This window comes from Lepidochelys kempii, chromosome 9, assembly GCF_965140265.1.
Source record: "Lepidochelys kempii isolate rLepKem1 chromosome 9, rLepKem1.hap2, whole genome shotgun sequence".
NCBI classification, from domain to species: Eukaryota; Metazoa; Chordata; order Testudines; family Cheloniidae; genus Lepidochelys; species Lepidochelys kempii.
The window spans coordinates 28,323,628-28,350,906 of NC_133264.1; the positions used below are offsets into that span (position 1 = coordinate 28,323,628).

The following is a 27,279-nucleotide window of genomic DNA, read 5'->3' on the forward strand; positions in this document are numbered from 1 at the left end:
CTGACCGAAAGGCAAAGTGAAGTAGAATACAAGAAAAAGCTGAAATGTTAATAGTGGTAAAGGCTTGCATGGAGGGCAAGATGGAAGGAAGAAATAATGGGGGAAGGGAAACATGAGAGAGGTGTATAGCTGATCATAGGCTTCAGCAAAGGAGAAAGTATTAAGGCGAGGCTTGAAAGGAAGTGACTCAGGTGTGTAATCTACAGTTGTGGAGACTTGGAGGGAATAGGTTAAATGTGAAATGAAAAGTAAAAACAAACAAACAATTATCAGAGGTATAAAGACAGCCTCAAAACTACTTGTTCATTTTTTAAAGGATTTTTTCTGCTTGGGGTTTATATTATTTCTGACAATATCCAAACCTGACTTTAGAGCATTTGGAGGAGTGGGATGGTAACATCACAGTAGGCTGTTGTGACGTTGGCAAACCGGGGCTAGCTAATGCCACAGCCCCCTAGGCCTCACTGAACACTAACAAATGCATAGCTGGAAACCAGTGTGGCTCACCTATGTAAAGTAGATATTAAAGTTTTAAGAATGTGTTTGGTGTTTCAATTTTAATGAAATGCTTGTAGGATGCTCCATGTATTAATCTTACATATAACACCTGTATCCCATGTTATAAGCTAATATTGTCTGTAACTAAAAAAGCGTTTGCCCTAAAGCTCTCCACAGTCAGGAGAGAAGCATTACCAACTATGAAATACTAGCTTACCCTGAGAGGTGTCACCTCCTCTCCAACAAAAGAGGGCACATAGACACCAGACAAGCCATTGTGGAACATCAGTGGACAAAAGACTTAGTTGATTGCTACCTCCACACCTATGAAGAGGAGATGTGCACAGTCCCTCCCATCAACTTGAGCTCTGGGGGAACGGAATAAAAATCCCTGCCAAGAAGAAATTGTTATCCCCTGGACTTCATGAGAGGGCAAGACTTCTAAGTGTAAGCACGGGATCCCCGGCTGTTTAGCTTGGTTTAGCCCTAAAGGACATAGAGAGCTTGCACATTACAGCAGCGTCTATTACTTTTGAAACCTAAGCCTGTAATTAATGCGTGTGTGTGTTTAACCTTGTAAATAACTCTATTTCTTTTCTTAGATAATAAATCTTTAGATAGTTTATTATAGGATTGGCTACAAGCATTGTCTTTGGTATGAGATCTCACATACAGTTGACCCAGGGTAGGTGACTGGTCCTAGGGGACTGGAAGTAACCTGGATGTTGTTGTGATTTTTAGTGCAAGGGGCCATTGATCACAAAAACAAGCTTGCCAGGGTGGCAAGATAGACCAGATCAAGGGGACTGTGACTTCGTGTTAAGGCTGTTACAGTGCTTGAGGAGTTCACACCTGATACTTGGTTGGTGAAATCTAAGTATAGAACTCACACCCAGTTTGGGGTTGTGCCTTGGTTTGTAACAGTCTGTTCTGAGGTTGGCACTCGCGTTTGTGAGCCACTCCAGATAGCTTGACAGCTGTAACCTGATTTGCAGCTCTTCCAATTATCGGTTGAGAGGGAAAGGCATCTGGAGTCTTAAGGATGAGGGGTGGAGACTGTGATAACAGGAAGGTGGTGACAATAGGTCCGGAATAGAGTCCAGTGAAGATACCAGTGATGGGTCCTGTATAGAGGGCATGGGACACCCCCTTCCCGTAAATATGCAAAAACACAGAGATAGGTGTGTGTGTGAGAATTGTGAACACAGCAAATCTATAGCAGAATGTTATCAATTTTCTGTGTTTCCAGTTCATATTTAGTAACAGCATCAGGGTATTCTTCTCCACCGCTTCTGAGACATCTGCGCAGACTATGCAGTCAAGATCTGAAATGAGGCAAGCCACAAGGATTTTGAGTGGGGCTGGAGTGCTGTATTTACCACTCAAGTCGCAGGCTGAGGTGATTGTAGAGCACTCTAAAGTGTTACAACAGGTTAAAGAATATTTAGATAAATTAGATATAATCAGGTCATCAGGGCCTGATGAACTTCATCCTAGGGTAGTTAAGGAACTAGCTGAAGCAGTCTCGGAACCAAGAGCTCATAGAGGATCGGTGAGTTCCCAGAGGATTGGAGAAGGGCAAACATAGTTCCTGTCCTTAAAAACAGGAACAAAGAGGACCTAGAGAATTATAGACCAGCCTAACTTCAATACCTGGAAAGATACTGAAACAAATTATTAAACAGACATGTGTAAGCACCTAGAGGATAAAAGGGTTATAGGGATTAGCCAGCATGGATTTGACAAGAACACATAATGCCAAACCAATCTAATTTCCTTCTTTTACAGGCTTATTGGCCTAGTGGGTAGGAAGTAAGCAATAGACTTGATACATCTTGATTTTAGTAAGGCTTTATACACAGTCCCACATGACATTCTTATAAGCAAACTAAGGAAATGGTCTATAAGATGGTTGAACAACTGTACCCAGAGAATAGTTATCAATGGTCAATCACTGTCAAACTGGGAAGTGCATATAGGTATCCTGCATGGGTCAGTCCTGGGTCTGGTATTTTTCAGTATTTTCATTAATGACTTGGATAATGGAGTGGGGTATGGTTATAAATTAGCAGATGACATCAAGCTGTGAGAGGTTGCAAGCAATTTGGAGGATAGGATAAGAATTTGAAATGACCTTGACAAATTGAGAATTGATCTGAAATTGATGAGATGAAATTCAATAAAGATGAGCAAGTATTATGAGTAGGAAGGAAAAATCAAATGCACAACTTCAAAATGGGGAATAACTGGCTAAGTGGTTGTTCTGCTGAAAAGGATCTGGGGGTTATAGTGGATCACAAATTGAATATGAGTCAACAATGTGATGCAGTTACAAAAAAGTCTAATATCATTCTGGTGTGTATTAACAGTAGTGTCATGTGAAAGACACGGGAGGCAACTGTCCTGTTGGTGTTGGTGAGGTCTCAGCTGGAATACTGTGTCCAATTCTGGGCGCCACATTTTAGAAAAGATGTGGATAAAATGGAGAGAGTTCAGAGGAGAGCAACAAAAATGATAAAAGGGTTAGAAAACCTGACCTATGAGGAAAGGTTAAAAAACTGAGCATGTTTAGTCTTGAGAAAAGAAGACTGAGGGTGGACCTGATGGGTAAGGCTGCGAGTCTTTCACAGAGGTCACAGAAGTAACGGATTCCACGACTTTCTGGAATCTCCGTGACTTCCGCAGCTGTAGCCGCACTGGCTGCTGGTCTGGCTGCCCTGGGGTCAGCCACACTGGCCACTGCTTGGGCCACCCCAGGCAGCTGGTCCCGGGCGGTGCCTCGGAGCAGTGGTCCAGGAGTAGCGATGGCACCTTAGGGCCACCCGCCCTCCCCCACAGCTGGAGAAGCTGCGATGGGGTCACGGACCACCGCACCCTAGAGGCAGTGGCGGGGCCATGGGCTGCCCTACCCCAGGAACGGCAGTGGGGCCACAGGCCACCCCCAGGGGCAACAGTGACCACCGGAGCACCCACCCCAGAGCAGCAGCGCCTGCTGGAGTGCCCCCCTCCTCTCCCAGCACCTAAGATTTAGTTAGGGGTATTTTTATTAAAAGTCATGGACAGGTCACTGGCTGTGACTTTTTGTTGATTGCCCGTGACCTGTCCATGACTTTTACTAAAAATACCCATGACTAAATCATAGCCTTACTGATGAGTCTTCAAGTATGTTAAGGACTGTTATAAGGAGGACTATGATCAATTGTTCTCCATGTCCACTGAAGGAATGAGCTTAATCCCATCCCAGTTTGGTATTGTCCTCCAACTTTATAAGTGGACTCTCTATGCCATTATCTAAAATCACTGATGAAGATATCGAACAGAACCAGACCCAGAACTGATCCCTGTGGGGGGCCCCACTCACTATGCCCTTTCAGCTTGACTGTGAACCACTGATAACTACTCTTTGGGAACAGTTTTCCAGCCAGTTATGCACTTACCTTGTAGTAGCTCCATGTAGGTTGTAGTTCCATAGTTTGTTTATGAGAAGGTCATGTGAGACAGCATCAAAGGTCTTACTAAAGTCAAGATATACCACATCTATCGCTTCCCCCCATCCACAATGCTTGTTACTCTGTCAAAGAAAGCTATTAGGTTGGTTGACACAATTTGTTCTTGACAAATCCATGCTGACTGTTATTCGTCTTCTTATCTTCTAGGTGTTTGCAAATTGATTCCTTAATGATTTTCTCCATTATCTTTCTGGTTACTGAAGTTAAGATGACTGGTCTGTATTTCCCCGGGTTGTTCTTATTTCCCTTTTTATAGATTGGCACTATATTTTCCCTTTTCCAGTCCTCTGAAATCTCTCCCATCTTCTGTGACTTTTTGAAGATAATCGCTAATGGCTCAGATATCTCCTCAGTCAGTTCCTTGAGTATTCTAGGCTGTGTTTTATCAGGTCCTGGTGACTTGAAGACATCTAACTTGTCAAAGACATCATTGTGAGTGCTGTCATTTGTCCAGGTTAGTGAAGGTGATCCATACGGAAAGGTAAGCAAAGTGGTGCCACAGCAGATAGAAGACTGGAGGGCTGCAATTCGTTCAAGAGTAAAAGTAAAGGACAGCATTATAGCTGTTTATAAATGGATTGCGGTGAATCAAGAAGGGTGGATAAATGAAGGATTTGAGGAATAATTGGTTCCTTTTATGGCTCCTATGCTCTGACAATCTGCATAGTATGCCTGAGGTTTTCCTTTTAAATTGATCTCCCTTTCTTTCCCTTTTGCAGTCATATTGAAAAAATTACAACATGGCAAGACCCTCGAAAGACCATGAATCAGCCACTAAATCATATGAACCATCATCCTGCAGCAACTTCCACACCAGTGCCGCAGAGATCAATGGCAATGTCCCAGCCAAATCTGGGTAAGTATTGCAAGTCATTTCCTAACTTAAAAAAAAAGGAGTGGAACTGGCTGGTTATTATACTACCATTTTCCAATGTACTTTTTGCTTGAGTGCAGGTAACTGTGAACATCAGTGATCCTGTCATCAGGCCAAATAGTATATTCCCCATTTCCTCTGTCTATTATTTCTCTCTCTAATCTCGGGAACAAGGGAATAACAACATTGTTACTGCTTGAGATAAGGTTCTGACATTGTCAAGAGGCTTTTTGTTTTGGAACTTCCATGGCAAATCCCTTTTGTGGTATTGAGTAGGACAGAAAAATATATCACCCCAATACTTTTCCATTCAAGTGTGCTATAAAACATGCCTTCACCACAACTACATTTTATTATTCTCAAAGCTGCAGTACAAAGTTCTGGTAGAAGAAATCTGCCTTGAGCTTTTCCTCTATCTGATCAAGTCAAAGGTTATTCTCGGGCCATTGTATGTATTAGATTATTAGATTCTGCAGCAGCAGTTGCTTAAATGCTTTCAAAATAAAGCTATTCTATTTACATTGATCAGTGTCAGGTGGAGGGATGTGAGAACCACTTACAAATAGAATGGATTTTAAAAGAAACAGTTTAAATACTAGATTTTCAATAATGAAAAAAACAAACAATCTGAAGACTTTTGCTGAATGGCTTGTGTACTTAGGTACCTGCTGATTCAGCAAAGCACTTAGGTATGTGCTTAACTTTAAGCATGTGCTTAAATCCTCTCGATTTTGCTGAATCTGAGCCTTAGTGAATATAACAGCCATGAAGATTTAAGAGGAAACTAAAAATGAAAAGAAAAACCTTCCTTATATGCTTAAGAAATAATAAGAATAATTAATAATTCTTTGCATTTATACTGCACCTTTCATCTGAGGATCTTAAAGTACTTTACAGAGGTAAGTAATATAATTTCTTTTACATATGGAGAAAATGAAGCATAGAGAGGTCAGGTTACTTGCGCAAGGTCAGACAATTAGATCAAAGAGTCCTGATTGGAAGTATAAACCAGATTTTAGTAGAGAGCTGGCCATTGAGTTTATGTGTATATGTTCTGTGCATATGCAATTCAGCTGGGATCTCTTTTCGCACATTGAAAAGACTCCAGAAATCTTTAAGTTGTAAAGAGTTACCTATGGCAGCAATACTAAAGATATACTCATTTTCATGTTTTGTTTATAATAAGTACTTTACTGATGACTGTCCTCTAAGATAAATCACCCCACGGTCTCATCACTTGTTTTTTTCCCAACAATTGTCACTGCTTGGATATTTACAGTACAAACCTGTTGTTGGTTGTGCTATGCAAGTCAGTGGACAGTAGCAGATGTGTCACGAGAATGGACATCTGAAGAAGAAACCTGAATAAACTCCAAAAGGCTAGTGAGTCACACTAAATGGTAATACCAACACTTTGCTCTGCGCATATTATTTAAAATCACAGCTGCCTGTGGTTCACTTTCTGTTCATAGCAATCCTAAAATAAAGACTCAAAAGGAAAAAGATGGGAACATTTTTTTCTTTTGCTCATGTCAACCCTTCAGCTGCTGTTGCCACCTTTATCTTCGCTATATAGTACAAAAAAAAAAAAAAAAAAAAAAAGGAGGGGGAAAACCCACACATTATCATTTTTAAGACAGGATTTCCCCAAAGATTTTTGGGGGAAAGGCAGACAGTCAAATCTATTAAGTAGTTATTTAAAAAAGAAAACAAAACAAAAAAAGTATTTTTAAATTAAAGGTTGTGGGGGGGGAGCGGTTTTAATGAGGATTCAATAGATTAAAAATAAAAGCCAGGTGGGGCACCACCCATTGGTTTAGTTGAGGATTTTTTCTTGAAGGGATTTGGACGCCATAATATAGTGAAAGGAAAATACTTTGGGTCACGTTCATCCCGGGACAACTCCACTGACTTCAACTACACCGTACACTTCATTCAAACTCCCACCCCCACATATTTTGGAGCAATCTTTTCTGTTTTTGTACAGGGTCTAGGACAAGGATCGGCAATGTTTGGCCACAGCCCAACAGGGTAAACCCCCGGCGGACCAGGCCAGTTTGTTTACCTGCGTGTCTGCAGGTTCAGCTGATCACGGCTCCCACTGGCTGCGGTTCGCTGCTCCAGGGCAATGGGGCTGCGGGAAGCCGCGACCAGCACATCCCTGGGCCCACGCTGTTTCCCACAGCCCCCATTGGCCTGGAGCGCGAACTGTGGCCAGTGGGAGCTGCGATCAGCCGAACCTGCGGATGCAGCAGGTAAACAAACTGGCCTAGCCCACCAGGGGGCTTACCCTGGCGGACTGTGGGCCAAATGTTGCCAATCTCTGGTCTAGGACAATAGGATCCTAGTCTGTTATTAGGCCTAGTCACTACTGCGATAGAAGTAAAAAATATTAATTTCCACAGTATCAACATTAATTTAATCAATTTGGTGATTGCTTCAACACAAATTACAGGTTTTTTTCTGGGCCTAGCTACTTCTTTGTGAGATGGTACGGCAAGTCCTTGGGAGTTTTGGCTGCACAGTAGGATAACTCTTTTCTTTCCTCAGCTCTGTATCAGGTTCTATATCATGATTTCTGGTTTTACAATCCAAGTACTGATCTAGATAGACCACTGAAATGTATGTGTTAAAATCCTTAAAAAGAAAGTTGTATTAATTTACAAAATAAGAACAGGAACAGCACTTTATTTAAAAACAAAAACAAATAATTCAGTTTAGGCTAATTGGAAAGTGTTCATACTTACAGAGACTACAAGACTGTGATTTAAACCTTCCCCCCAAAAACTTTCACCTCTCCTCATTCAAACAGACTCTGGATACTGGATGTGACAGTTCAAAGTACACATAACCAGTTTTCAGTTCCATATCAGGATGTCTCTGTTTTGAAATCATTTTTGCCAAAGGAAAATGACATGTCCCTTTACTATTTTGTGACACTACCAGTGTTGTTATAAAACCTGCTTTGTTGGGTTCATGTCAGATATTTAAATGAGCAGTTTGCTGGAATAGCGCTGCGCCCCTGAGCCAGAAGCTATTGTGCCAACATCCTACCAGACATCACAGGAAAAATGAAAACTGGATAACAAGATAAACCACCCTTCTGGCGATAGTTGGTTCCTAACCTTTTAGCAAAAGCAGTCTACGCCTCTGTCTGTTGTCTTTTTCACCACTATAGGAATTAAAAAATAAGTTTTTCTTTTGAAGATATGCCACCTACAAGTAAGACGTTTAAGTATTCCAGGTCTGAGTCCTGGTCTGCACTTCCAATTACTAACATGTGTTTTTCTTGCTATGCTTCTTGTGATGATATGGAAAACGAGGTCTGTTTTGTACAGCTTGTTGTACTGGTTTATAACATCCCTTCAGCTATATTTTCTGGGAAATGTGCAAAGGCGCTTATAAACTTTTTATCAAAAGCAAATAATGTGACTAAATGATAGCACATCCTAATATGCTCGTGGCTTCGAGCATAGAGAAATCTATAGTGAATGGTCATTGAAATTTGAAGACATACTTTAAGGAATCTGCAGCCCTTTTCTATGCCCCCCACCCCACCCTTTTAACTGTGGTTTATGTGGTAAATTTATGAGCTAAACATCTGCTGTTTCATATAGCTTTACCAGTTCTGATGCTCTCTACCTTTTAAAAGTTTGTTTTTATAAATGCTATTTAATATAGAAAACTGAAGGCATTTCTCTCTTTGATGGATCATGTTAGTTCGAGACATAGTCGTGTAAAACCAATATATGCTTCTATGTTAGGTCAGATTAGTCCAACTCCACAGAAGTCAATGAAGTTGCACATGTATAACTGAGAGCAGAATTTGATCTTTAAATCAATATAATTGGCTAGCAAATGTTGGAGATTTTTTTAAGCCTGGCATTTTTAAACTTCTCAATCATTTCTATCTCCAAAATTGTTAGTATCTGGCTGTACAAAGAACAGATTACTTTAACAGGAGGAGTTTTCTAATTATAGGATGAAAGTTCTTCTATTTGGTGTGGAGCAAAGGAAGTGTCTCTGAAGACCTGAAGCTATGTCTACAGGAGAGAACTTATCTGTACCAATGCAGCTGCACCGCTGTAAGATCTCTCATAGCGCCACTCTATGCCAATGGGAGAGAACTCTCCTTTTGACATAATTAAACCATCCCCAATCAGTGGCGGTAAGCCATGTTGGCAAGAGAACCTCTCCCATTGACATAGCGCTGTGCACACTGCCACTTATGCTGGTGTAACATATGTCGCTCAGGGGTGTGTTTTTTCACATCCCTGTGTGACATAAGTTTTGCTGACATAAGTGGCAGTGTAGACATGACCTCAGTGAAACATGGTATTTCTTTTCCTTTCATCAACACTTGATATGCCCCATTTATTTAATGCTGAATCTGCACATGAATCCAGTTTCTGTCTAACCTAACATAAATGGATCAGGTGAAGAAGACTAGCTGTCTTTCTCAAACGACTGAAAGAAAAAAATATTACTCCAAAGTGAGTTAAAAGTGGTCTCCAAACTGATCTGCCCCAATAAAAAAGGGCTTACAGTGAACCATTCTGACATGTGGCTATGAATCCTGCCTAATACCTTCATTGGGACTAGAGACACAAGTCTGCTATCTTTTCTTGTCAGCTAACATCAGTCTAGGCACAGGATACAGCCTTCTTTGTTAAGTGTATATTATTTGTTTGTATTATTTCTTAATAATTTGCCCAAGTGTTTAGCTCATGGAGATCACTTTATCATGGAGATAAATGAGGTTCCATTTATAAATGGTTAATAAATGATTAATAGATTGTTATATAGTCAGACAGATAAATATGATGCTTATAATGTATAACAGACATTACTTACATCTGTATCATGCTCATTACATCTATTAATCAGTTATTAACCTTTTATAAACCGTTTATAAATGGAACTTGAATATAAATTGTGACCCCGATGGGATTATTTGAAACTTGGGGTTGTAAAGAAATACGATCTGCAGTGGCCTTAATAGCAATCCCTGGAATAGCAATCCCTGGAATAGCAATCCTTGGAGTTGCTTAGTATTGTTATGGGCTGTATGTAGGCAAGTATTTTTTTTAAAGTAGACCCTCATGAATGTTTGATTTCTTTCTATACTGTGCATAATACAACACACAGAATCATTTAGATTTTCACTCTGGTTCCTTGGAGCTATTTCAGTTGGACTACTTTAGTGCATACGTACAACCCTGACTGAAGTTGCTGAACACAATCTGGCCTTTAATTAAATATTGCCCAGATTTATCATTATGCAAATTGCTTTAATATGAAATGTAATGAAAACACACCAGATTACTTGCTTCACTTTTTGATATAATTCAATTTGTGTTTATATGGCTGAGTAGCTGGTCATTTAGAAAATGCCTAACCAAAAATTAGGCCAAGTTTCAAAGAAGTCAGTGGGGCTCAGCATGGGTACAGGCACACAGCTGTGTACCGTCAGTTGCAGGACTGAGGCCATACTACAAATGCTAGATACATTTGGAATAAATGACTGGTAAAAGAAGTCAGGCTCTATTTCTGTCTTTAATATTCTATTTAGAATTTTTGATTAATCCTTCCAAAGATGCTTAGATATAGAAGGTCACAGATGAACTACAGTAAATTTTGCTTTTTAATCACCTTTTTAAAATTTTTAAGGGTTTTTCTTACCTAGTTATTTAAGAGTCCACTTTATTATGAATATCAGATATTCAAGCATAGGCTTCCCTTAACATCTCTGACCCTATTCAAGGCATAGCTTTGCACCTTTCTGACATGGCATATTGTCATTTGCATCCTTATGTTGCATAAGCCCCAGATATATTTGGAGGATTATTTTATCTTCCCATAACTAGTGCTCTCAGGATTCAGAACAGGCCCATCAAAATGTAAGACAGCTCAGTTTTTCCTTAATTGAAGTTGTGAATGCTGCCCTAAGTTTGGAGCTTTTGTATTACCCACCAATTAAAATAATTACTGTGCTAAATTAATAGTTTTGTCGATGTAATGACTAGAATTCTTACATGGCTCAATCCTTTCTGACCCACTGGAACATTTTTGTTGCTCTGAGTTTGAAGGGCTTCGTAATGAAATGCTCTGTCCAAGAAAGGTGAAGCTGAAATGTCCTGTCATTAAGCCATTTGTTTAGCTCACTAATGAAATCACCACTCCCAGTGAAGTTCCCAAAACATTCTTTGAGCCATGTCTTGAACTCCCAATTTCATCATTCCTGTACAGTTTTTGAAGTTTCATGAGTGCAGATGGTCTTTTTTCCCTCTTCTCCCAGCTTAAAGTGAGAGTCCTTTATCTTCTTCTTTTGTAGAGCTAAAATACTTCCCAGTGAATGTTGCTAGTTGGCAGCGATCAGTAACAACTGCTATAGCCTGCTTTTTCTAAATAATTTGTGGTGAGGAAGTCAGCATAAGTTCTACTCCCATACAAGGGACAGTGGCATTCATTGCCCTCAAATCTCTAATGGTTGCATAGGGCGTTATGTGCACACACCAGGCCCTCAGCCACAGTGCTTGGGCAAAAGGCCTGTTTTGATGATTTGCCCTTGAAGGCCCAGGGAACCAGTTGGCTATGAGGACTCTGCGGATGAATAGTTTTGCAGACAGACTACTATCAATGACTTTGTAAAGTGTTACAATTATTTTTTCTTTTTGACTGATAAAATGATATAGTGGCTTCTAAATGCTCTCTTCGCCTGCTTTGTCCTCGTAATGGTATTCCAATGGTTTTCAACTGAGCCAGTGAGGAGAGGGCTAGAGGGGCAGTTGTTCCTGAGTGACTCCTTTCCTTTCTCTGTGAGTACTCAGATTGTTTTTGGGGTAATTGTATATGTGCTCTGAGACCTTACGATGAGGGGCTCCACAACAATCTGTTCTCTCAATCCCCCTGTTCAATAGTGCTGGCTAGTGCTTTGGAACAGCTTATCCACAATCAGAGATTGGGATGTGGCTAAGGTCTTTGCTGGATGAGGTTCTTTTATAGAATGGCAGAGATAATATTGGCACCCTCATCTGAAAGGATATGCTTACCGTTGGTTATCAGATATACAGCCTGGGGGTTTGATTTTTCTTTTCAGATTTGGACCTCACCATAGTCATCCTTGCCTTGGCTAGTTTAAGGCTGGATCTCTGTAACTTGTTCTACATGGAGCTACACCTCAAGGCTATTCTGAAAGTACAACTAATACAGAATCTGTGTGTCTATCTTCTAAATGGAGCTCGTTATACCTGTGCTCCATGATCTGCATGGCCTTAAACTACAAGATTCCATAATATTCATGGGCCTGCCCTCCTCAGAGACCGTGTCTCTCTTTATGGATTCACAGTAGTACAAGTAACAAAGGAGCTCCAGCTTGTACCCTTCCATTTTGAATGAGAGAAGCTGATGGCAGCTCTTTTTCAAGGAGGAGTCCTCATATCTAGATTTTTTTTTTTCTGCTTTGGTCTGTCAGAGACTAGATTTTATGACCTTCAGGGCATACTGCAAGGCCCAATTGTTCTATTATGCTTTTTCTAGAGGACTGAGGATTATTAAGTGGGGTCCTGGGGTTGATAGTTTGGGAGGAGTTTGTTGGCACTTTGTAAATGTTTCTGGGTTTAATTATTTATTTAGGCATTCCATATACATCTTCAGAGTGTGTTGTTAAAATGTGCAGATCAATCTAAATAAACTAGTAAAACAATAGTCCCTCTGGATGGTCCCATCATTATCTCTAGTGCCCTAGACCATCTTTTCTGTCTCTTTCTTCACTGTTGGCAATCTAACAGCAGCAGCACCCCCAGAAATGGAATTCCTGCCTGACCCTCCCCACTTGGAATTTTCCTTTTCTGGCATGCCAGACAGCTTGTATGCCTCAGCAATCTTTGCCCTGAGATGTGATTGATGGGTGCAAATGCAAAAGCTGTGGTCACATATGAGCTGTCTGGCAGGCCAGAAGTGTCAGCGAGATGAAGCAGAGTCACCCAGAGAGAACTGGAGCAGAGCCATGTCCCTGTGGGTCCCAGACCCCCTGCATTTGTGTTGAGACAGTCTTCCTACTTATTCTTACTCCTGCTGTCATATTTATTCCTCCATAACATGTTTTCTATTGTGCTTTGCCAGACTTCTGAATTCTGCCCTGATCTGCAGCGTTTATCTGACCCAGCTAGCTCTACTTTTGCCATCTAGTCTTTCTGCAGAAAGGCTGCCTCATGGAATTCTGTTCAGTGAGAATACCTTCTTCACAGGTTTTGTAAGGATTAATTCACCAATATAAATGCATTGATGTGAATATATGTAGTATTACAACTGTGTAAATACTGTCATTCCTGAGAACCTGAATTTCTATATTCTCATACTCCTTTCATATCCGGATCAAGTTATTTATGTCTCTGCTACCACTTTCTTCATCAGTTACATGCTATTGTCATCTGGTTAGGAGGGTCACCAGAGGCTGTGGACTCATACTGACCTAGAGAATTGAGGGAAAGCTGTTGGGAGGTGATAAGAAGTGCTGTGGGTATGCAAAGGTGAAGCAGCCTGGTCTAATATGGGGAGGAAACTAGATGGGTTTCCACAGAAATGGGCCTGATGAAAATTAAGTTCATGGCAGCTTGGAATAATTCCTCACACATTTTCCCTTATCAAATACAAGATTCTGGCATCACAAATAAACAGATGCTACACAAGGAACTTCAGAAGATGGAATTTCAGAGCACACTATATATATTTTTAAGGGATCAATTACTGGCAGGACAGGTAGTTCTGTATGTGCTTCTGCTTGCACTTGTAGAACATTTTTCAGCTGAGCATCTCAGGTGCTGTACACACACAAAGAGTGTGTCTATACTACCCGCCAGATTGGCGAGCCGCGATCAATCCAGTCAGAGTCGATTTATCGATAAAGTGACCCCTGAGTGCTCTCACGTCAATTCCTGTACCCCACCGCCACGAGAGGCGCAGGCGAAGTCAATGGGGGAGCGGCAGCAATCGACTCACCGCAGTGAAGACACCGCGGTGAGTAGGCCTAAGTACGTCAATTCATAACTTAGATTGACACTCCCCTCTCCCCCATGTGTAGACCAGGGCTAACTAATTAAGCTTCAAATCATACCTTTGAAGGAGGGAAATAATATTAGCCTTATGGCATGGATCAAGAAACTGAGGCATAGAAAAGTGAAGAGCCTGATTTTAAATTCAGTGTGGTCTGTGAGAGTTCATCACCTTTGAAAATCAGACCCTAAGTGACTCATCCGAGGTTTACACAGCAAAGTAGGTAGCAGACTCGGGAACAAACTCCAGAACTTCTGACTTTTATATCCACACTAACTGTAAGGCCTGGTCTACACTTGGGGGGGGGGGGGGGGATCGATCTAAGTTAAGCAACTTCAGCTACGTGAATAACATAGCTGAAGTCAACATACTTAGACCTACTCACCGCCGTGAGTTGACTGTGGCTGCTCCCCCGTCAACTCCGCCTGCACCTCTCGCAGTGGTGGAGCACAGGGGTTGACGGGAGAGCGCTCGGGGGTCGATTTATCATGTCTAGACTAGACGCGATAAATCAACCCCCCTCTAGATCGATCGCTGCCCACCGATCCGGCGGGTAGTATAGACATACCCTTAGTCTTATACTGTGATCATTAGACCATGCTTCCTCTTTGTATGAAAGAGAGCTGCACTAAACTCTGGAGGAAGAGAGGCTTCAGAATTTCACTACAAAGAGAGAGAGCTCTTTCCCTGAGCAAAGATCTACCAGCAAGTATGATCCCAGTGGTCTGAGATGTACAGCTTCAGCAGATTAAATAAATTGTTCTTAGGGAGTTGAAGACATTATATGTTAAAAGGGTAAATTTTAACAGGGAAAGCAGCTTATACTAGCAATGGCTTATATTACAGAAATACACTTGTGAACTAAAATATTTGGCCTACCACTACAATGTCTGTGGTAACTTAATTTGGGCCTGGTAATAATGTGGTTTATGGTATTTTGCACCTGCTTTAGTGTTTTTAATCAGCCAGGAAGTCCAATCAATAAAAAGTTACAGTAATTCTCTCTAGCACTAATAGAGGCATGAACCAAAGTTTCCATAGCCTGCCGTGATAAAAGGGGGTGTAACTGTGCTATTGTTGAAAATGATGTTAAAATGTCATTGTGGTTACACTACCGCTATGGGACTCCAGGGATAAGGCCACACAAACGCGTAAGGTTTTAAGACTGGCAAGATGTATTTCAGTGATAGCCAACATAATATTTGGTGTTTTGGAATTGTCTATGTTTAGCCAGACTTAGTTTGCTTAAATCTGGCTAGAAATCTGTAATATTGAGAGGAAGAGTTTGTTTTTTCCCCAATTGGGCTGTATCCATACATCACCAGCGGTGTAGAAGTGCTTTCTGTTTCAAATAACTTTTGATTATTGGATATCCTGAAATGTATAGCCAGGAGTCAGATGTGGCTGCGGTGAATAGTGTTAGGAGATGTTTATGGTTAATGAAATATGATTTATATGAGAGGTGGAACCCTTCCTGGAGGACCCTGCATACTACATGGAAATGAGGCGTGTGCAACCCTCTTTCTGGGAAAGCACGTTTTCAGGTTATTTGAAATTAAAACCACCAAGAAGCAATTTAGGCAGATTTAGTACAGACTAGATGAGAGTAATGTATTCACATTTTACAGAGAAGCAGCTGTAAAGCTACAGTGACTAACAGGAGTTAACTTCAGTAGCATGAACCTGGAACATTCAAAGAACAATGTGTTCAAAAGACACTAGATTTTTTTTTAAAGCCTATTTTTTAAATTTAAATGAAAACATGTTTCTGTTCGGATATAAGCATTCAAGGCTAGCAACCCAAACATTTCAGCATTGTGTTAGTACAAGAGAACCAGAAAGTGGAATTGACTAGTTCATTTTCCTAGTCCAAACAGAATGAAATGCAAAAAGCAGAGAAACAACAAAAATGAGGAAAATAAATAACATTTGTATAATTATTAATTTTTAAGTAAGAGATGTTATTAGTAACACTGCTAAGGAATTTAAGATATAGTTCTAACCAGCCTCTGCCACTTTAAGACCAGCTGTGCTAAAGAAAAGCCAACACTCCGGGTATTTATTCAGTTATTCTAAAAGATCTGTCAGACAGTTTTGTGTTACATTCAGTTTTGATGCTATACTTGAAGATTGTTTTAAACCTGAAGCAATGAAGACAGGAAAGTGTTGCTAAAAGTACAAATCACAGACCTCTCTACATTTTCAGCTGGAACTGTTGAGAAATTTCTACATGGTCATTCTCAGCCCAGAAAGCTGAGTGAAGGTGCTCTGTGTGCAATGGGATAGTGAAACTTTTTTGTTTAATACTTTACAGATTTTTTGGAACGAAATGCACACTGAACTGAAAAGCAGCATTTTTGCTGACCTTGTTGGAAGGCTAATGCAGTTTCTGGGAAATAAGTGAAACAAGCAGTTCTTTGTTGGCAGGAGCAGAGAAAGAGAGAGAGAGAGAGAGGAGGGAAAGACTGGTCTTTTTTTCTTCACAATGTCGTGACTAAGTCAAAACTGTAATATGGCTAGATTTTTCTTTTACCTCTGCAGACATATGTTTTTCATCAGACTGTGCTGCGTGACACCTGATGCTGGTGAGTTCATATGGATTAGGCTATGGACTGCCCATAAACAGAGTGGGGGGAAAAGAAATCCACAGCTGCACTCAGATACTTGACACTGAAATAAATAAAAGTTGGTACAATCAGTTGGACATATATGTCAGAAATAATTTACACCTGCATTATTTGGTTTCTGCTGCTTGCAGATTCTTTTGACCACAAAATGATCTCTGCTTTGTTTATATCCAGCAAAGAACGTTATTTTAAAAGTCTCTCCGCCAATGTCTGAAAATCTAACTTACTTATTAATTGGATAAAGAAAATCACATTGGGCCAACTTCAGACCTCGACTAAGTGGCTGCAATTCCATTGACTCTAATGAACTTATAGCTACTTACTGCAGGTCTCAATTTGTCCCATACATTTTGTTCACTTTCATTTAAGCTGGTAAATTGCATAATAGCTGCTTACTGAGCAGGCTTGCATCATTCTTCAAAACAAACTTGTTCATCATAAAAGAATCAAATTAGAAATGCCACCTTAAACTTCCCTTTTGGAATAGGTCAGAGTAGAATACTGTTGCACATTTTATGTTATACAACACCACGGGATTGCCTGATGAATATCACTGTACTAAAACCAGCATTCATGTTGAGTAGTCTGGTTTATACTTGAATTGTGAGGTTTTTCTTCTTTGTGACCCAAATTCTGTTTCTTTTATGCATAATAAAACCTTAATAGATCCATAAACCATCTATAAAAAATAAATTTTGTTCTTAAAGTTCATAGAACAAGAATAAACAGTAGGAAATGAACATAAATAAAAACAAAAACTAATATTGTGACAATGAAATCAAGCAAGTACTACAATAAGTGTTTGTATTGTAATATGATTATATCCTAAAGATTAACCATGTATAGAGTATACTTGTACTGAAAAGGAGTGATCCAGTGCTGGTTGGCATTAAAGGGGGTTTTCCATTGACTTCAGCGGGTGAGATCAGGCCATAAGTGTGAGTGGCATTAAATATTGCCACAAAAGTCTTATTGTAACCTACTTGGTAAAAAAGAGGTCAACTACATGGTTCACATGAGGAAGGAGATAGGAAATCCATAAGAGTTTGGGGTCATTCCAAGAAAAGTTGAATAGTAAGCCAAGTTTGATGAAAGACAATCTGGTTGGACATTTTTTTCAAAATAAATCTCAGATTTGTAGGTAGACGGGCTATTTATCCATTGATTGGTAATACATGAGAACTATCTTTCTTATACTGAATTGCCAATGTAATGGGACACTGTCAACTTGAAATCTAGGCAACACCAAACAAATGAGTTCAAAGTAGTTTCAGCTGCTACACCTGCATTGTCCTTCCTCTTCCCACCCCCCTAAAGTTTCTTTCCCCTGTTGATCTGTGGATGACCCTTACAAACAATAGGAGAAACTTGCCATTGAAGTAATTTATGCATGCATGCATGCAGAGATTTGCCCAAGTTGATTTCATTGCAAGATAGGCACCTGTTTGACTACACAGGGCAAATCTTGACACTGACTATATACCATGTGCTGTAAAATGTCAAAGTAAACAAACTGAAATAATAGAGAGAAATATATTTCTATTCTCTCATCTTTCAATTATAGTAATCTTGGGTTTTGATAAAATAGCACTTAAAAGATTTTTGGATGGAAATGTGATTTTCTTGTTGGTGTTGACCCTTTAAAGCAGTGTTGACCCCTTAAAGCAGTGGGAGCCGCAATCGGCCGAACCTTTGGACGCGGCAGGTAAACAAACCAGCTCGGCTCGCCAGGGGCTTTCCCGGAACAAGCGGTGTCCCAAGTTTGGGAAACACTGCTTTAAAGGAAACTGCTAACAAAATGCTGGTAATTCTCTGGGGAAGCACTTAATTTGTTATAAATTATCTTATAGGGCATGTCTATACTGCAGTTAGACACCCATCGCTGGCCTATGCCAGCTGACTTGAGCTTGTGCAGCTCAGGCAAAGGGGTTGTTTACTTGCAGTGTAGACATTTATGCTTGGGCTGAAGCCTGGGCTCTAGGACCCTGTTAGGTGGGAGAGTCCCAGAGCTTGGGTTGCAGCTCGAGCCCAAATGTCTACATTGCAGTTAAACAGCCCCTTAGCCCGAGTCAGCTTGCACGGATCAGCCATGGGTTTTTAATTGCATTGTAAACATACCCACAGAGATTTATTTTTGGAAGAGTTAGATGTTGTAGACACCATGTCCATTGCAATATTTAATTTGTAAATGTTTGTAAAGCTGAGAATCAGCTTTGCTGGTATAGATCTGGTAAAAGTATACACTGGGGTTCATCCAGCAGCCCCAAATAAGACGTTTCCTGGGAATATGAACTTTGACTTTTGCCATAATGACTTGAGTAATTGTTTGTTTAGATTCTTGAAGGTCTAAACAATAGTGAAAGTGACAGGGCAAATACATAATATATTGGGGAAAGTCATAGACGTTGCCACAAGTAAAAAAAGGGAGGCGGTTACTTTTCTCCATCATAAGACAAAGAGGAAACTATTCATGATCAATGTGAGCAAACCATCTGATTTTATGGCATACAAAGATGTTTTATATAATAAGGGAAATTGAGACCACCATAAGGTTTTGGATGAAGTGCTCTTTTCATGTCTACTAGAAGATGAATCAATCCATCATTTCTGCTGGCTTTTGCTAGCACAGACTTTAGAAGAGAGGCAGAAAGTGCACAAGGGTAGGTTGAGGCATCAGAAAGCATCCACTACTGTCTGCATCAGAGAGATTGTGTGGGGCCAGCACAGCTCAGAAAATTTGGGTGCTGGCCAGGAAAGAAGTCTGGGTGTATGGGGGATGTACTGATTCAATTTATCCTCTCAGAAGTCCCAACTGGCAGAGTCCTTTGCAGGAATTAAAGCTGCCTTCCTCTGGCAGAAATCCCACCAGTCGTAATAGTGGGTGAATCCCATCACAAGGGGCCTCTGAGGTGAGTCTGACTTCAGCATTTGAAATGTAAGGTGGGATTACAGATGTCTCATGTTTTTAACAATGCCCAGCAAGGTTTGTGTGGAATGAAGTTTTAATTTCAGATGCAGGTCTGGAGATGGTATGGGGTGTCCTCTGAACGGGTGATAACGGGTGAGAGGGTAGTTTCTCCCATTGGTAAGAAGGTAGAGGTTTTTTCCAGTGATGCTGGAGGATGCTTATGTATTATAAGTGAAATGATTGTACAAAATCCTTTTGTTTGAGAGGTTCTGACTAAAAACATACTGGAAACATCCTTATTTCCCCTTGTTTATTTCAGGGAGATATTTGTTTTGATCTGATTTAGAGTTCTGATTTGCTAAAGTTCCATAATGAAAAAGCTGCATGCTGTGTGTGCAAGTTGCACATACATAAAACCTGAGGAGCTAGACCTCTGAGTTGAGTTCACAAAAGTAAGACACAGCATGTCTTGAACTGATTTATGGGACCTCATTCTGATTGCATTTATGCTGGTGTAAATCAGAGGTAACTCTCATGGAGTTATACTGGTGTAAAGCTCGTTAGATAAGAGTCAGGGCCATATTTGCCTATATATGAACCATTTAAGAATTTGAAGGGAATTTTCTCACCAGGGAAAATTGATTTTCATGTCATAGTGATGTAATTCCCCGTTTTAAATAAGACTTTGTCTCTGAACACTTGCCAGCAGATACCCTGGTAAAAAGTACAGATAAACAAATGGAAACTGACATATCTGTTGAGCCTGGGAGCTTAAATTCATAACTAAAAATCACGATCTGAGGCCTGGTCTACACTGCACGGTCAGGTCGACGTGCGCTTTCTTGCATCAATCTAGCTGTGAAAGTGTCTTCATTTATATTTGGCTCCCACCAACATAAGTGACTCTCTATGCCGATTTAGTAACACCACCTCCCCGATCAGCACAGAGTCACGGTCGATGTAACTAGGTTGATGCGGTGTCAGTGGAGGCATTGCGTTGCTCATAGAATCACAGGACTGGAAGGGACCTCGAGAGGTCATCTAGTCCAGTCCCCTGCACTCATGGCAGGACCAAGTATTATCTAGAGCATCCTGACAGGTGTTTGTCTACCCTGCTCTTAAAAATCTCCAATGATGGAGATTCTACCACCTCCCTAGGCAATTTATTCCAGTGCTTAACCACTCTGACAATCAGGAATTTTTTCCTAATGTCTAATCTAAACCTCCCTTGCTGCAATTTAAGCCCATTGCTTCTTGTCCTATCCTTAGAGGTTAAGAAGAACCATTTTTCTCCCTGCTCCTTGTAACAACCTTTTATGTACTTGAAAACAATTATCATGTCCCCTCTCAGTGTTCTCTTTTCCAGACTAAACAAACTCAATTTTTTCAGTATTCCTTCATAGATCATGTTTTCTAGAACTTTAATAATTTTTGTTGCTCTACTCTGGACTTTTTCCAATTTTTCCACATCTTTCCTGAAATCTGGCACCCAGAACTGGACACTCCAGTTGAGGCCTAATCAACATGAAGTAGAGCGGAAGAATTACTTCTCGTGTCTTGCTTACAGCACTCTTGCTAATACATCCCAGAATGATCTTCGCTTTTTTTGCAACAGTGTTACACTATTGATGCATATTTAGCTTGTGGTCTACTATGACCCCAGATCCGTTTCTGCAGTACTCCTTCCTAGGCAATCATTTCCCATTTTGTATGTGTGCAACTGATTGTTCCTTCCTAAGTGGAGTACTTTGCATTTGTCCATATTGAACTTCATTCTGTTTACTTCAGACCATTTCTCCAGTTTGTCCAGATCATGTTGAATTATAATCCTATCCTCCAAAGCGTTTGCAACCCCTCCCAGCTTGGTATCATATGCAGACTTTATAAGTGTACTCTTATGTTGACTGTTACTGGCTTTCAGGAGCCACTGACAATACCATCAATACAAACTTCCCTGGTGAGGGCATGCTCCGCCGACACAAAGAGCCAAGTGGCACATACACAAGCGATTTAATAATTCTGGTGGCTGCATGCCACCATAAGTGAGGTCAACATAATATTGTCGGTTAGACATGGCCTTAATAAAGACACTGGATGTATGGCTTATTATAACAATCTGTAACTCAGTAACCCTCCTTTTTTGTCCTATGACTGCAGAGGTGCCACTTCACCTTAAATGGTCTGTCAAGGTTCCTCCCCCACTCTGAACTCTAGGGTACAGATGTGGGGATCTGCATGAAAAACCTCCTAAGCTTATCTTTACCAGCTTAGGTCAAAAACTTCCCCAAGGTACAAAATATTACACCCGTTATCCTTGGACTGGCCGCTACCACCACCAAACTAATACTGGTTACTGGGGAAGAGCTGTTTGGACGCGTCCTTCCCCCCAAAATACTTCCCAAAACCTTGCACCCCACTTCCTGGACAAGGTTTGGTAAAAAGCCTCACCAATTTGCCTAGGTGACTACAGACCCAGACCCTTGGATCTTAAGAACAATGAACAATCCTCCCAACACTTGCACCCCCCCTTTCCTGGGAAATGTTGGATAAAAAGCCTCACCAATTTGCATAGGTGACCACAGACCCAAACCCTTGGATCTGAGAACAATGAAAAAGCATTCAGTGTTTTACAAGAAGACTTTTAATAAAAAATAGAAGTAAATAGAAATAAAGAAATCCCCCCTGTAAAATCAGGATGGTAGATATCTTACAGGGTAATTAGATTCAAAAACATAGAGAACCCCTCTAGGCAAAACCTTAAGTTACAAAAAAGATACACAGACAGAAATAGTTATTCTATTCAGCACAATTCTTTTCTCAGCCATTTAAAGAAATCATAATCTAACACATACCTAGCTAGATTACTTACTAAAAGTTCTAAGGCTCCATTCCTGGTCTATCCCTGGCAGAAACCAGCATACAGACAGACACAGACCCTTTGTTTCTCTCCCTCCTCCCAGCTTTTGAAAGTATCTTGTCTCCTCATTGGTCATTTTGGTCAGGTGCCAGTGATGTTACCTTTAGCTTCTTAACCCTTTACAGGTGAGAGGAGCTTTCCCCTGGCCAGGAGGGATTTCAAAGGGGTTTACCCTTCCCTTTATATTTATGACATGGTCTCTTAGAATATGTGTTAACTACTGTGACAAAGTTCCTGCTCTACCTTGGTGGGTCTTGCGCTTATTGGCGGATTTACTCGCCTTGGAGCTTCACGGCAGTCCTCAGCTTGGCCATTTTTCTGAACCCACAGTCCAGGTCGACTCTTCCTGTGTCTGACCAGGAGTTGGGAGGATTTGGGGGGAACCCGGGCCCGCCCTCTACTCTGGGTTCCAGCCCAGGGACCTGTGGAATGCAGCTGTCTGGAGTACCTTCTGGAACAGCTGTGCGACAGCTACAACTCCCTGGGCTACTTCCCCATGGCCTCCTCCCAAGACCTTCTTTATCCTCACCACAGGACCTTCCTCCTGGTGTCTGATAACGCTTGTACACCTCAGTCCTCCAACAGTCCACTTTGTCACTCTCAGCTCCTAGTGCCTCTTGCTCTCAGCTCCTCACATGCACACCACAAACTGAAGTGAGCTCCTTTTTAAAACCCAGGTGTCCTGATTAGCCTGCCTTAATTGATTCTAGCAGCTTCTTGATTGGCTGCAGGTGTTCTAATCAGCCTGTCTTAATTGTCTCTGATTGTTCTGGAACCTTCCCTGTTACCTTACCCAGGGAAAAGGGACCCACTTAGCCTGGGGCTAATATATCTGCCTTCTATTACTCTCCTATAGCCATCTAGCCCGACCCTGTCACACTACTTACACTAAACAATCTGTGACACTCTGAGCATCTTTCCTAGATCTGAAGAAGAGCTCTGTGTAGCTTGAAAGCTTGTCTCTTTCATCAACAGAAATTGGTCCAATTACTTTACCCACCTTGTGTCTGTTATATCTTGGGACCAATATGGTTATAGCGACACTGCAAACAATCTTCTATATCTGACATTTTCAATGTGTCTTGCGAGTTATGACTGTGGAAAAACTGTATGCCTGTAGAACTGATAGTTATGCTGATACATAATTATCTCATCCCCATTTCACAAGCAACGTAGGCTGGAAAAACTGACTTGTCTGAAGACTCAAACTGACCTACAGGAATAGTTCCAGGTGATCCAGAACTTGGAGGCCCTTCTTAAGACCTATCCTAGGAGTGACAGTTCTAGAACAGCACTATTTCTCTGTGGATCCAAGTTCTGCCTGGCAAGGACCAATGTTCCAGCAGAACTGAGATCCAGAGAGCCATCTATGGAGACGGCCCAGAGAGCACAGGCAGTGGAATGGTCCTACCTCTCCCTTGTTCCTGGCTGTATTTGAAATCAGTATTGTGTTGTTTTGTACTTTATAAGGCATGATCTAAGATGCTTCCCTAAATTCAAACACAAGAGGCAGATAATGGCTGGAGGACACATATTGCAGTGAAAACACAGAGTCAGCTGAGCCCACAAGCAAATCACAATATGAAGCAGAGTCAGTTGGCACTTCCATCTCCTTATCTAAGGGAAGAAAAGACATCCCCTCCTGCCTCCCACATCCAGGCCCCAGTGGTTTTGGTTGGTAGACCCAGCTATAGTCACCAGAGGCCCGGACACCATCAGAGGCTTATCTTGTCTCCTTTTTTAGGAGCCCTTTCCTCCCTGGTCTGATGCTGCCTGTATACACCTAACCTACACAATGTTCTAATATAAAGGGCTCTCATATAAGATACTACCATCTCCTCCAGTGAAACTTTCAAAACTTTCCTTTAGGTAAATCATTATGTCAGATTCAGCTGATAGAAGTAGTTTATTGTTGGACGTGGAATGACTGATTTATTGTTTTGTTTGTTTATCAGCAAAATAATCATATGCTGTGTAGTGTACTTAATTATTCATGGGTCAAACAGTGTCATGTAATTTTTTATATTCCTGTTTAAACTGTTCACTGCACTAACACCAGCATCCAAGTCCATGCTTATAGCATGTAACCGTAATAAAATTGCTGGAAAGCAGAGGAAAGAAAGTACATTATAAGTTGTACATTTCAGTGACCTAATTCCCAAATACAGACTCAGTATTCAGAAGTGACTAGTTTTAGTGACTATTTTACAAAAAAAGAACCGATTTTCCATTCCACTTCCATGAAGCGAAAGACTCGGATCTGTTTTGGAGGGATGAAGGGGGTCATCACACTGGGAGGTTCACCTCCACAGCATTGTCCTATTCTTCCCCTTCTCTCTTTTCTAGCCCCAGAGAAGCCCATCTGTGGTGCAAAAAGAGTATTGAGATCTGCTAGAGGCAGGAGAGCTGTGGGCTATAGAATTTCTGGTGTGGACAGCACCGTGTGGGCGGGAGAAGTTTTCCTGCCTACATAGCTTCTGCCACTCGCAGGGGCTGAAGCAGTTAAGCCGATGGGAGCGCTCTCTCCTGTCAGCTTAGAGCAGCTATATTAGAGAGCTCTGCGCTGCTGTAAACTTTCCAGTGTAGCTGTGCCAGTAGACATCCATGACTAACACATTCCATAAGACTGCTACAATTCAAGCTGTCACCCTGCTCTTCCCTCAGAGAATCTGCACAGGCAGGATGTTTGTCTAGTGATATTTTCATAGCCTTTTTCAGTCTCAGCATTTTACATTTGTCCCATAGTTTCAAAAGTTTTGCACTTAAGAAGAATCCCATGCATTGTAATTTCCCTCAAGAGATCAATGATGTTGGGCTTGATTTTCCTCTCACTTAGGCCCAGATCCTGCAGAGATTTAAACACATGCTTACGTACATATGGGAAGTTAAGTACTTGCATAACTGTTTGCAGTATTAAGGACTTATCCCAGTTTTACATGATGTAACTCAGACTTCAGTGGAGTTATTCCTGATTTACATAAGAAGACAATCAGATCCTCTATGTCTTAGGCCTTGTCTACACTACACAGTTTTGTTAACAAAAGCCGGTTTTGTTGACAAAACAGTGGACGTGTACACAATGCAATGCTCCTTCTGCCGGCAAAACTCTCCTGCTTTGCTGACAAAATAAAGCCACCTTGAAGAGAGGTATAGAGCTTTTTGTGGCAAAGTTGTATAGACAAAGTGTCAATGTAGACACCGCACTTGGTTATGTCATTGTAAGTGGCCTCCAAGAGGTGTCCCACAATGTCCATCCTGACCTCTCTGGTCAGCAGTTCGAACTCTACTGCCCTGCACCCAGATATACAGGCATCTGCCCCTCCCACTTTGAAGGCCCGGGAATTTTTGAAATTGCACTTCCTGTTTGCTCTGTGTGGCGAGCTCACATCGCATCTTTCCAGCTGATCAGGGCAGCTCCATGCAGCAAACGCTCTCCCGCTTGGAGCACACCTGAGTTGTTGGATCTGCTGGTAATGTGGGGAGAGGAGGCTGTGCAGTCCCAGCTCCACTCCAGCCGTAGGAACTTCGATACATTTGGGCAGACTTCCTGTGGCTTGTTGGATAAGGGCTAAAACCGGGACACGTGTCAGTGCCATGCGAGGATAAAGGAGCTGAGGCTGGCATACCAGAAGGCAAGGGAGGCCAACTGTGCTCTGCCAAAGACCTGCCACTTTTATAAAGAGCTGGACGCCATCCTTGGCGGCAATCCCACCTCCATGAGCCCCATTAAAACTTCATTGGGACTGGAGGTGGCAGACAATGGACTCAACCCCAAGGATGAAGTCTTGGAAGAGGAAGTCGAGTTGGAGGATGATGTGGAGCACGCAGCAGGGTCTAGCCAGTCCCAGCAGTCTGTCTCTGGCATGCATGATGCAGGAGAGGAGAGCCCTGGTAAGTGACCTTTTTGAGTTGATGCTGCTTGGTTATATGAGGGCTGTATATATATAGGGCTGTCCTTTGCTCTGAATATTCTAGAAGTGGGAGAAGGGACAGAAATGTACAAGACAAGATGTGTTTCTGTGTGCTCCACATTTCCTTGTGCAGCTAAGCAGTGCATTAATGCATACTGAGATTTCACTGGAATCTTCCAGAGAGATCTCTAGGAAACTTTCCTGAAGGTACTCGCCAAACCTCTGCTGAAGGTTCCTTGGCAGAGCTGGTTTGTTCCTTCCCCCGTTGTAGGAAACTTTCCCATGCCAATCGACAATCACTTGTGCAGGGACCAAAGCGGCACACAGGCAAGCAGCATAGGGACCAGATCTGAAGCCGCACATGTACAGGAGATGCACCCTTGCTAACGCTCAGGAGTGAGATATCTGCTTCAATGACCCCCACCTGTGAAAAAGGGTGGCAGAATTTACAATATTGTCCTTAGTCACCTGCAGTGATCCCCTTAAAAAACACCTAGACCCTTTGCCCTATCTTGAGCACTGAATCTCCCACTGCTCCCCCCCCTCACCCTCCCCCCAGCCAAACTCACTGTATTTGCCCAGAACACAGGGAGTGGAGAGAGACCCTGAAGGAAAAATTTAAAATAGAAAGACAGGAGAGAAAGGAGCACATTGTAAAGGGCCAGGAGTGGATGATAAAAGTGATGGAGGAGCAAACAGAGATGTTGAACTCCCTAATCACGCTCCAGGTAGAACACATGCATACTCGCTTCCCCCTGCAGCTGATACAGAACTGCTTTCCATGTCCTCCCCAAACTCCTCCCACACATTCCTTGCAACTTTCCAGAACGTCTCGGTAGCCCATTCACTCCACCCCTTCAGACAGCATCCAAAATGATAATTGGACTTACACACAGCTATGAGAGCCTACAGTGCCCAGCCCTCTTATCTCTCTTCCCACCAAATCTTTTGTGTGCGTTGTTAACTGATATTAAATAAAAA

At 41.6% G+C, this 27,279-nt stretch overlaps 1 protein-coding gene across 1 annotated transcript in view; it reads left to right on the plus strand.

Moving 5' to 3' along the window:
* WWTR1 (WW domain containing transcription regulator 1) overlaps positions 1-27,279 on the plus strand; it is a 120,316-nt gene that overhangs the window by 63,827 nt on the left and 29,210 nt on the right. The window contains exon 2 of the mRNA XM_073359714.1: positions 4,727-4,863. Coding sequence (XP_073215815.1) covers positions 4,727-4,863 — 137 coding nt within the window. The remainder of the gene's footprint in view (positions 1-4,726; positions 4,864-27,279) is intronic.